This window comes from Musca domestica, unplaced genomic scaffold (genome assembly GCF_030504385.1).
Source record: "Musca domestica strain aabys unplaced genomic scaffold, Musca_domestica.polishedcontigs.V.1.1 55, whole genome shotgun sequence".
Taxonomy (NCBI): domain Eukaryota; kingdom Metazoa; phylum Arthropoda; class Insecta; order Diptera; family Muscidae; genus Musca; species Musca domestica.
Window position 1 is genome coordinate 1,327,452 of NW_026712355.1, and position 12,828 is coordinate 1,340,279.

Consider the following 12,828-nt stretch of genomic DNA (forward strand, 5'->3'; position numbering starts at 1 on the left):
ACTCAATGTGAGGGCATTGAAGCTTTATCATTGTCTTTCGCCCCTACACATTCAAAGATAGATTTTATTAAATTTCCACACATTATAATTTCAAATAAAATTGGGCTGCTTTTTTATTGCCAAATCCCGAGGGGCTACAATGACTCACAAATGATAAAGAAAATAACACGCATTTTATACTATCTATTGGAAACTCATAGTTTCAGTGAAAAAAAAAATAAAATATAATAAATAATATATAAATTGTTTACTTTTGTTAATGCACCATTTTAAGTACATTCTATGTATAGTCACAGTTTAGTATAGTATTATGCCATTCAATGCATGTTCGTATAGTATTTATAACAAAAAAGTTTTTTTTTTTTAATTAAAAGTGTTAATAAATAAAGTAAAAAAATAGAGAGACAAGTTACAGATTTTAAATAGAGAGAAAGAGAGAGAGAGAAACAAACTAACTATATAAGTAAATATTGCAAAATTCTGCATAACTGCGGGAAATCTGTTTATTGGGTTTGATTGTGATGATTGACGTAGTTTTCAGCATTTTTTCCAGCAAAATCACTCATCATTTTGATATGAGACATACACAGCGTCACCACCAATGCTTATTAGGCATTGGCCCTAAAATAGAAGTCAATTTTTTAGTAGTGTCTCTTTGTTAAATTTCTAAAAAAAAGTACCTGATTTTTATGCTGATTATCGAATAAAATTAATTCATTTATATAATATGAAACCATAGCATTGCCACCCAATGAAGCAATGTGGGCTCGTACTACAGCCAAGAGCTACAAGTTTAAAGCAATTTTATAAATAGATATAAGGTAAATTATAATTCTACTTTAATACCTCTGTTATAAAGCCATGTACAAAACCACTTATGCCACCGTTTTCTCTTATAGATGTACTCTCGCGTATAAAGAAGAAATTTAAATTTCCCAAATATTTTTCAATTTTTCCGCCGGGTATAAATGTCATAGGCGTAATATCCACGCCATTGCGATCACACATACGGTTCTATAAGAAAATGTGGAATTAAAAAAATATACATATCTCTTTTTGTTATTTGTACATACAAATCTTTGTTTAAGTGCCCCCGGAGTCGTCGTCAACTGTATGGGAGAAGTTTTGCGATTCTTAAAAAGCTGCGCACCGAACATTGGTATATTTGTGGCTGGTGTTGGTGTCTCCACCATTTGGTCCTCATCCAATGGGAATATATAATCCTCATCACAAGTCGATTTTTGATCAATAGTTTGATGATTGTGTGGCTGTTGTAAAACTGACATAGCATTTGCCGCACCATCCACCATCTGGCCATTTGATACTGTTTTACGTCGTGGTTTGGCTTTACTAGGATCACCCAAACCCAATGCCATACCGGTTACTAAAATTTGAATTTGATCCTAAAATAAAATAATAATATTAAAAAAATATGTTTAGAACAATAAATTTATTAATATTGGCGTGGCACTTACACTCTCTGGAAAATCCAGTTTAAATCTTAAATCACAAATGGCACAGGGAATCATGGTACGCAATTTGAAATATATTGTCTGCAAAAGTCTTTAAAGCAAAAAATAAATAAAAAAATACCGTTAAAATAAAAGGTGTTGATAATAACTATATCTATATCGAAAGGTTTTCGATAACCACTATTCTATATAAAAGAAAAATATGTCGATGACAACTTCTCTGCAACGAAAAGTTGTCGATAACAACTTTTCTGTAAAGAAAAATTATCGATAACAATTCTTCTATAACGAAAAGTAGTCGATAACAACTTAAATATAGCGAAGAGATGTCGATAACAACTTAAACTTTTCTGTGAAGAAAAACTGTCGATAACAACTTTTCTGTAAAAAAAATTGTCGATAACATATTTTCTATTACGAAAAGTTGCCGATAACAACTTTTCTATAACGAAAAGTTGCCGATAACAACTTTTCTATAACGAAATGTTGTCGACAACAACTTTTCTATAGCGAACAGATGTCGATAACAACTTTCCTATAACGAAAAGTTGTCGATAACCATTTTTCTATAGCGAAAAGTTGTCGACAACAACTTTTCATAACGAAAAGTTGTCGAATATAACGAACAGATGTCGATAACAACTTTTCTGCAACGAAAAGTTGTCGTTAACAACTTTTCTGCAACGAAAGTTGTCGATAACAACTTTTCTGCAACGAAAAGTTGTCGATAACAACTTTTCTGTAAAAAAATTGTAACTGTAACGAAAAGTAGTCGATAACAACTTTTCTATAACGAAAAGTAGTCGATAACAACTTTTCTATAACGAAAAGTAGTCGATAACAACTTTTCTATAACGAAAAGTAGTCGATAACAACTTTTCTATAACGAAAAGTTGTCGATAACAACTTTTCTATAACGAAAAGTTGTCGATAACAACTTTTCTATAACGAAAAGTAGTCGATAACAACTTTTCTATAACGACAAGTTGTCGATAACAACTTTTCTATAACGAAAAGTTGTCGATAACAACTTTTCTATAACGAAAAGTTGTCGATAACAACTTTTCTATAACGAAAAGTTGTCGATAACAACTTTTCTATAACGAAAAGTTGTCGATAACAACTTTTCTATAACGAAAAGTTGTCGATAACAACTTTTCTATAACGAAAAGTTGTCGATAACAACTTTTATATAGTTGTCGATAACAACTTTTATATAGTTGTCGATAACAACTTTTATATAGTTGTCGATAACAACTTTTTTGCACAGAAGTGGCTGTTATCAAAATATAACAGAAAATGTCTACAGGCAAGTTATCGATAACGCATTTTTTATAAGGGAACAATATCGATTACAACATAAAATTCTATCAAAATTTTTGCTTACCTTTGAAAATGCTTTGGAAATCCACTAACACTCTGACCACCATCCGCCTTGGCCCTCCACACCTGTGTGAACATTTGTAAATTTTTTACCGCCTCCATGTCCATCATGCCCGGCACCTTTTCAGTGCTCACAACATGAAATCCTTCCGGTGGCTGCTGTTCCATTAGCAACGAAATAATCTCTAAATCTTCGATATCATCTACTTCAAGAACACATGTATCTTTATTGCCGCAATTCAAATCGATATCGACGCCCTCTTCATCGGATTCATCTGTGTCGGAACTTTTATCCAACATTTCTTGATCCAATGGTTTCAATTGATATATGTCCTGATAACGCTCAAAGGTCTCTTGCAATTTCTTTTGCAGTTCGTTTAGTTTCTGTTTGTCCGTCCAAGAATTGCCTGCAACTATTTTCGGAACTTGTGGTACTGGTAGGGCTGTGATAAACAGAGCTGTACCCGTGGCAACCAGGGCAAGCATACGTTCGCCAATCGAAACTTGTACTCTTAAACCGAATATTGCATTCATGCCCTTTGCCTTAAGCTTGTTGATGAGTACACGATGTAGTTCATACTCCAGAAAAGGCAGACCATCAGATATCTCCTTTGCATTGGATTCGGAACGTAAATCCTTTTTGGCTCGTACAACTTGAGCCTGTAGGAAACAACCTCGCCCTATTGGAAGATAAGGTTTTCCTGAATTTCGTGGTGGATGTAATTATGGGGTTTTCATACCTGTAACTTGTATACAATCTGGTACCTCTAAGGTAGCCAGTAGCACATCGGGAACCCGACCTTTGCCGCATATTGCACATTTCTTCATTTTAACACTAAACGGCATGGAGTTGGCATTATAGGGAACATGGCAAATTGTGCATGAAGTTTTGGGGGTTAACATGATTGAGGGAAAACCATATCTCTTTCCAGCGGAACCATTTGAAATGGTACCCGAATCTTTGCCAGAAACCTCGCTGCTGCCCATATTTCGTTCCTCAAGAGAGGCAGACATAACACTGCCCCCGGAGGGCTTGGCAATATTGAAAATATCGCTTTGAGATATAGAACGATTGTAGCCCATATTGATAATAGCTGCTGTGCCAGTTGCCGAAAGGACGCATACGTCATCACTTAAATGTCACAAAGAATATTTAAGATTATGATTTCCAAAAAAAGCGGAATTTACTTACGAAATTGTGGTCGATTCCGAATAGCCAAGTACTACATTACAGCCCAGCGAACGGGCATGTGAACGTATCTCCATACGCAACTCAGTCCACCAAGAATCTCGTATTTCAGGTTCATCCGGATTTGGTACACGTTCCAATAACTTGACCGAACGGGCAGCTACCGTAGCTCCAATATGTAATATAAGTCCAGGTGGATATTTTGTCATGGTTAAGAATGGATACTCCAACATATCCATACCCTCACCGGTTGCATTCTTGCCCACGACTGTTTGTCCCATACGCATCATTGCCGTTGCTGCCATCAAGCGATCGCTGGCCACACAAAATGAATTTCCTAAACGTATAAAGTGGAAACGTGAATTTTTTGTCTTTATGTGGAAATTTGCGGTAGGATATAGCTGGATACTGACATGTAATAAAGGTTTGAAGAATAAAAGGATGTAGCCCTGAATTATGGAGGTTGGCTTGAGCGGTTTTTTCTATTTGTGAAGGGATTAATGATATGATTGGTGTTTTTTTATAATGGATGGATGCAATAAGAAGACACTACATTCTACACGGATATAGGTCATAAAGGTATTTTTTTTACCAAAACAATACTTTAATCTTTCCTTTTGAGCAGAAATAGGAATATTTGGTATTGTATTCTTACATTCAAATGTTCCATTTCCAGATCATATGTTATTAACCAATGCATTCTTTGATTTTTCATAAAAATAAAATATATTCAACTATAAACCGGATAACAGCTTTATGACCCACTCTATATACAAACGAAATATATATGTATCGTTATATGCTTTGAAATGATCTTCCAAATTCATTTTACTTTAATACACAAAAAATAATGGAAAATTAGTAAAACATAAGCATACGTTACTTCACACCATAGCCCTCATGCTGTATAAGAGTAGTAGTTTTGAATTATTGGGAGTAGTAATAAGATCACAAAGAGACAAAAATCAAAACATTGAAAGTATTTCACTCTCTAAACAATATTTCGATCTTAACTCAATAAACTGTTCTTTAGAGAAAGAAGAAATTTGTCAATAATTACGAAAAATTTTCGACAAAAGTGGTTGTCGACAACTTTCTCTATAGAATATTTGTTATTGAAAACTTTTCTCGGAAGAAAAGTTTTTATCGACAATTTTTATCTGTAGAAAAGTTGTTATAGACAAATTTCCTCAGTAGAAAAGTTGTTATCGAATACTTCTCTGCAGAAAAGTTGTTATTGAAAACTTTTCTCTGTAGAAAAGTTGGTTTCAACAATTTTTCTCAGTAGAAAAGTTGTTATCGACAACTTTCCTGTTGTTATCGACAACTTTCCTCTGTAGAAAAGTTATTATCGAGAACTTTTCTCTGTAGAAAAGTTGTTATCGAAAACTTTTCTCTGAAGAAAAGTTGTTATCGACAACTTTCCTCTGAAGAAAAGTTGTTATCGACAACTTTCCTCTGAAGAAAAGTTGTTATCGACAACTTTCCTCTGAATAAAAGTTGTAATCGACAACTTTCCTCTGTAGAAAAGTTGTTATCGACAACTTTCCTCTGAATAAAAGTTGTAATCGACAACTTTCCTCTGTAGAAAAGTTGTTATCGACAACTTTTCTCTGTGGAAAAGTTGTTATCGACAACTTTCCTTTGAAGAAAAGTTGTTATCGAAAACTTTGCTCTGAAGAAAAGTTGTTATCGACAATTATCCTCGGTATAAAAGTTGTAATCGACAACTTTTCTCTGAATAAAAGTTGTTATCAACAACGTTGCTCTGTAGAAAAGTTGTTATCGACAACTTTTCTCTGTAGAAAAGTTGTTATCGACAACTTTTCTCTGTAGAAAAGTTGTTATCGACAACTTTTCTCTGTAGAAAAGTTGTTATCGAAAACTTTCCCCTGACGAAAATTTGTTATCGACAACTTTTCTCTGACGAAAGACCACATTATCGACAACATTTCTCTGTCGAACAGTTGTTATTGATGACTTTTCTCTGTAGAAAAGTTGTTATCGACAACTTTTCTCTGTAGGAAAGTTGTTATCGACAATTATCCACGGTATAAAAGTTGTAATCGACAACTTTTCTCTGAATAAAAGTTGTTATCGACAACGTTGCTCTGTAGAAAAGTTGTTATCGACACCTTTTCTCTGTAGAAAAGTTGTTATCGACACCTTTTCTCTGTAGAAAAGTTGTTATCGACAACTTTTCTCTGTAGAATCGAAAACTTTCCCTTGACGAAAATTTGTTATCGACAACTTTTCTCTGACGAAAGACCATTATCGACCATTTTTTTGTAAAAAAGGTATTATCGACAACTTTTCTCTGTAGAAAAGTTGTTATCAAAAACGTTCCTTTGTACAAAAATTGTTATCGACCACTTCTCTCTGTAGAAAACTTGTTGTCGACAACATTTCTCTGTCGAACAGTTGTTATTGATGACTTTTCTCCGTAGAAAAGTTGTTATGGGCAACTTTTCTCTGAAGGAAAGTTGTTATCGACAACTTTTCTCTGTAGGAAAGTAGTTATCGACAACTTTTCTCTGTAGGAAAGTGGTTATCGACAACTTTTTGCTGTAGATAGTAGTTATCGACAACTTTTCTCTGTAGAATAGTTGTTATCGACAACATTTCACTCTACAAAAGGTGCTGTCGAAAAATGTATCTCTAATTCAGAGCTTTTATGTTAAGTTCGAATATTGTACTTTGGATTGCATACACATACACATTTGGTCTGTTCCACAACTGCAAGAATGTAAAAGTTTTTACTACAATAACGCTTTATGATATCGAAAAAAGTTGCAAAACGAGTAGATTCTTGCAGGTTATGGAACAGAGCATTTATGTAAAAGGGGTCATTTGTGTATAACATCTTACGTAGTGTGTTGGAATACAACAAAAAGAAAAAAACGGAAAAAGGATTACAACACTAAATTTCCAATGTTATTCTGTATCGGGTGTAGTGGGTAGTATGTACGTTACAGAGAGACATATTTAGATATAAAGGTACATACACACATAACACCAAGAGTTGTTTTGATTTTTATAGAGTTTTGGTTTGTAGTTTTGTTTTTTTTTATAAAAGAGAGCAAAAATATGTAGAATAGAGAAAACACCAGCACACATATTCGATTTTGATGAAATCGAATTTTACTTACTTTTACGTTGTACAACTTTCGAATATTCAAATGTGATATCAGTGGTGAGAGCATGGCAGAAGAATATACATACACAATAATAATAGTAATAATAAACATAATAGTAAAAGATAATTTGTAAATATGTAGAGACTTATTACAGAAACAAAACACTTGGGAAAAATATACAAACAAAAGAATTCCAAAACCTAGTAACGGATGATTTTCAAAGTTTCAATTTTGTAAATCCATTTTTTTTTGTACATTATGATTGAAAATGGCGTACGTTTTTTTTACTGAATGACTACAGTGGTTGGGTTGATTTGTTATTTCATTACAAACAACCCCCTTTTAGGTATGAGTTTTGTAATTTAAGTACTGATCTTACCTTTTGGTGTCACACTCAAATCCGAGTCCGAAGATCGCCTACACATTTCCCCCATTTCCTTGGGTATTATTGTGGTGGCCGTTGATATGGTGGTAGCTGATGATAAACTATCAGATTGTGACTGTATGCTAGCTGGTGTGGCTACAACACCAGAACGAGTTGGACTGGGTGTTAGCTTACTGCGATTTGCTACAACATTGGAAGGAATAGTAGTGGTGCTGGTAGTGGAGGCATTGGTGTTCATGGTGCTGAGCTTAGCGGCCGAAACTTCGTCATCGGCATTCATCATGGCTGAGCCGGGCGATACATGTTGGCCTTTAGTGTGGGGACTGCTATTATTTGAATGATTACTACTGCCAGCAGCGATTTCACTTAGGGATCTGTGCTGACATTGATGGTTTTTGGTGGTGATGATGATTCCAGCGTTATTATTGTTATTATTATTATTAGAAATGAATGGTACAAGCAATGAGTTTTGGGCATTACTAACATTAGTAGTATTTTCATTTAGGCTAGAGGCAACAAATTTCGCATTATTTTGATTTTGATTAGAAGGAAATCGTAAAGAATTGCAACTTTGATTCAAATGTTCCGGATCACTGAGTGTGGTCGAAAAACTAAATAAATTATTTGGATTTGGTGTTGATGGATGGGAGCCTGTGTTTGCGGCCCGGCAACTACTGCAAGGAGATGCTAAACTATCCGACTCAGAGGGAGTGGGCGTGGAGGGACATAGTTTAAGGACGGGATGTCTACAAAACTCATTGTTCTCGTTAAGTATTATGGAGGCTGGACGACAATAGGCACGTTTGTTTTTATTGGAGCAAACAGCAGCCAAGGCAGTTATGGGAGCATTTAAATTGTTTAGAGATTGTGAGTGCAAGACAACGGGGTTAGAGCTATAATTCTTGGTTAGATAAGCTAAATCGTTTTGCGATAAACAACATCGAGATGAGGAGGGAGTGCCACAAATTTCCATGGCAGGATTGTCACATTGATTCTGAAACAATAAAAATTCGAGGGATTTTTCTTTTTCTAAATTAAGGACATTTGAAAACAACCTGTGGAGGACTTTTTGCAACGACTTTTTCATCATCATGTGTGCCCTCCATGACATCATCTTCTTTGCTAAACATTGTTGTGGGTTGTGTATTAATGGCAGACTCTGATTCCACATAGATGTCTGATTTGTGTTTATTCCGATTATTACGGGCATCCGATTGTTTGGATGATTGTTTCATGGCCGAGTCATCGCTAACGGAACGTACAATGGGATGAATTGTTTTCTGAAGACCCTTTGATTTTTTATTTTCCTTTTCCACATCGCTGTTGCTCACCCAGCGATGGCATGCGGGCGGTTTACGTACATCTAACATCGAATTAGATTCCGAACGCATTTTAAGACTTTTCCCCGGAAAATAGATGGCTCCACTTAGGGAGCGTGAACCACTCGAAGAGGAGTTCTCATCGATTTTACGCATCAATGAGGCACATTTATCGCCAAAGATATTACGCGAAGAACTTGTCAAGTTACGCATTTTATGGGTGAACTTTTTCAAAGGTCTATCACCGCGACCCTCTTCTTGTCTAATAAGATTCAACATTAAATTCGAACTATGTTCAGTATCCGAGTCCGAACAGTCGTCGCCCGTGCCATTCATTGTCATCTTTTCGAAATTTAATTTGTTCAAAGATTGTGTGGAGTAGGAGGTTGGTTGGGATCGATTGGCGGTACTAAAGTTACCGCCTCTAAGAAATTCTAAATACTTGAGAGTGCGTCTACAAAAATTGTGAACAAAAAAAAAAGAAAAAAAAAGCAAAACATTTTTTCCACAGCGACGACGACAACAACAGAAACAAACAATGGAGACGGCGTTTGGTATGGGAGTTAGGCACGATTTGTATTAAAACAAAATGTGTAAACATTAGTGGGTTATTTTTACGATTTAAACGATTGATTGGTTGGTTGAAAAAGACAAATCGAAAGAAAACTGGTTAGAATTTGTCTCATTATTGACGACAGTAATTGTTGCGAAAAGCTTAAGACTAAACAAGAAGGGGGAATACGAAATGTTGCAATTTACTCTTATTTTGTAATTAATATGGGTCCTCCAAGCCAGAGACGAGGCAATGCCAATGTGGAAATTCAAATCGAACTACAGAAAACAATTGTTGGAATCTTCGGGGAAAAAAACTAATGGGATTCTGAAACTTTTTTCCAATTTAGGGCAAACTTCTTAATTTGCCGAAATTATAAACAAATAAAAATTGGTGTTACTGTCTTTAAATAGGTACAGAATCGCATTACTGGTAATCGAAACTAGCTGTCGACATCTGGTGGCTCTATTTGCCCCCATGCAAAATGGGAATACGATAGGCATTTACATAGGCAAGCTTTAGCCACGTTTAAATTCTTTCCAAAAAAGAGTTCATAAAAAAACCTTCATTGTTTCTTTCGTGGCTACTTCAGATTTTCAGATCTCGTCTCTCAACCCATCGCAAATGGAAGAACCCATATTTCGAAACTTAATGTGAAATCATATGCCAATTCTCAGTTCTTCTGCTTTTATCTTCCACAAAAAATACTCACTCTTCGATTAAAGCACTGTCCGCAGAGGTTGGTTGATTTGTGGTATCTTTTATTAAAGTAACAGCTGTGCCAACACCGCGGGCAACGACACCAACATCGCCCTCTAAATCAAAACACTGGGTATAACCAATGACAGCATTGGCGCCCATGTTTATGGCCTTAAGACCCATCTTACGTTGGACCTGGAAGCGCACACAATTAAAAAAATAACCCATAAAATTAATTTTTCCTTCAACTCACTTGACCAGACAGTTTAAGGAAGACCACCTGGCGGGCCCTCATTGGATGCACGTGGCGTGCGAATCTTGTCAATCCATTGATATTCAGGATCATCATTTACAACCAGCTCCTCTACAAAGCCATGTATAACTTGGGCCCGATATCCGGTGGGTATGCAAGGAGCTAGTTCACAGAAAGCATATGAATATAGATCCATTTAATCAGTTCCCCTCCCATACTTACAATGGAAAAACGGTATGCCACACGAACTTTGACGGAATTTATTAGCATCGGAGAATAAATCAACTTTTACAATGACATGCACCTCGCCCCGTATGCCATGCATTGTATCGAATACTGGTATCCAACCAGATAGCACTGTGCCCTTGCCATGACTTGACCCGATGTTTCCAAGCACAAAGGGTTTAGGCTTATATTCACCTTACCAATTGCATCATTGGCGGAATAGGTATCATAATCCATGAGACGTATCTGTAGTATTTCATCTTGTAGTTCAGCATCGTCCACCTCAAAACGGAACCTAAAAGCAGGAGGGATAGACAGGGTGCCACACATTTATATTTGATAATAAAATTATTTCTTTCTGCCAAATCTATGCTGACCACCATAGATAGAGGCTAACGTTATATGGTTTATCTTCTAGTTCAGATTATCTTTTGTCAAGATAAGAAGTCTTGACCATTACGCTCGCTCGCTCTGCTACTCACCAATCAGAATTGAAAATAGGATTTAAACTCTTTCTGCACACATCCGTTTTGTGCGTCACATTTCCCAATTTTATTTCTACATAGGCGTCGGTGGTATCCGAGGATTTGTCCATCACTGGCAGATTCCTGCCAGCTTTGATTTTTACAGCAACTTTTCCTGGCATTTCATGGACAAACAACACGATACACTCGACTATAGGACACTAAATCAGATTTAATACCTCAAAATTACGGTATTTGGTATTTGTTTATCTTTTGCTATGTGATTTCATTCACAATTATAAATTTGGTTAATCTGCAAGGGGGACTTTATGGTCGGGCCATACCACACATCTTCCATGACCGATAAGACCAGCTGATTTCTCTGTTGTCAAAATGCATGCCATTGTGAATTAATGTTTTCGCCAGTGCTGTGAGCTGTTCACTAGATGAGCAAAAGAACTAGATACCGTTTGATTCACTTGAGAGTTGGGACTTGAACGCTAGCGAAAGCATGTACATATCTTATAAATAGAGTGGATTTTACATGGTAGAGGAATATAGATAGACGCATCGACATAGGTGCTGGGACCATGAACTGTCAAACCAAATTTGGAATTGAAAATGTTGAATGAACAATTATTTAAATTTTGTAAAAATGTTGAAAATCGCGAATTATAATAACCTCCGAATGACGACGTATATAAGTCTAAAGCAAAACTAAAATAGAAAATTGTTATTGTAAGTAATGCTATTGTCAAAGTTATATGAACAAAAAATTGCGTACATTTTTAATAAGTTATTTTATTTAAAAATATCTAAATTTATGGAAGTTATATTTGTCCTGTTCCAGTACCTGCAAGAATCTTCTAGATTTGCAATTTTCTTCGATATCATTCATGGTAGGTAAACTCATTTGCTAAATTGAACATGGCATGGCAAAATCTATTTTCATATCTAAAATATTTTCGCATAACTTGTGACAGATTTTACAAAAATAATAAATGTATAAATATTTTAAACCCTTTATTTTTAGGAAACGTTTTCGGTGATTCTAGTTCTTGTGTAGACCTCAAATTAGGTTTTACTTTAGGTCCGAATTTAAGAATCAAATCTGCTGAACTACCAGCTGACAAATGTTACCAAAATCTTGACAATAACTGATATATTCATTCTGTACTGAAACGAAAGCTCACATTAACAATTTCTTGTAACGCATTTAATGCCAATTCGACTAAAAATGGCGACAATTTTTTACCTGTATAAAACAAATTGTGATATTGTCTTCATACTCTTCCCTTGGCTTGGTTACATTCAATCATTGCAAAATTAAGGCTTACATGACTTATCGGACTAATAGTTTACTGTTCTGTTTTAGATTATATTCTAACTTGACTTTTATACCCTCTAAAAGGTGCGAAAACAACAAAATATTTGGTCTAAAGTTATTGAAAATTTTTTGCCAGCATATGCCCAATTTTAAGGAAGAACTACAAAATATAAATTTGACAGTGAAGGGACAAAAAAGAAAAAAAATGTAATCGTATGATAGCATGAGATTACCTTAGTAATTGTACCATGGATATCATTAAGGGAAAATCAGTTATCTCAGTGAAAACTTTTACATTCTTGCAGTTGTGGAACAGACCAATTATTGAATTCAAAATGCAGAACAAATAAACCTAAAATGTTTAATTTTAAAGCTTTTATATCCTTCCCCTCAATGCTTTGTTGTTTACTGCAGGTACAAAT

The 12,828-nt window shown here is 35.2% G+C and overlaps 1 protein-coding gene across 1 annotated transcript; it reads right to left on the minus strand.

Annotated features, from left to right (window-relative positions):
• Positions 1-82: 82 nt before the first annotated feature.
• On the minus strand, positions 83-11,349 carry LOC131805388 (C2 domain-containing protein 5-like). The gene is given in 15 exon segments (XM_059128500.1): positions 83-621; positions 681-785; positions 847-1,014; positions 1,074-1,403; positions 1,476-1,563; positions 2,860-3,535; positions 3,596-3,987; positions 4,048-4,381; positions 7,561-7,940; positions 10,151-10,332; positions 10,391-10,426; positions 10,428-10,552; positions 10,613-10,765; positions 10,768-10,910; positions 11,098-11,349. Coding segments are annotated over 15 exon segments (3,339 nt in total). The 5' UTR covers positions 11,262-11,349; the 3' UTR covers positions 83-558.
• Positions 11,350-12,828: the final 1,479 nt, after the last annotated feature.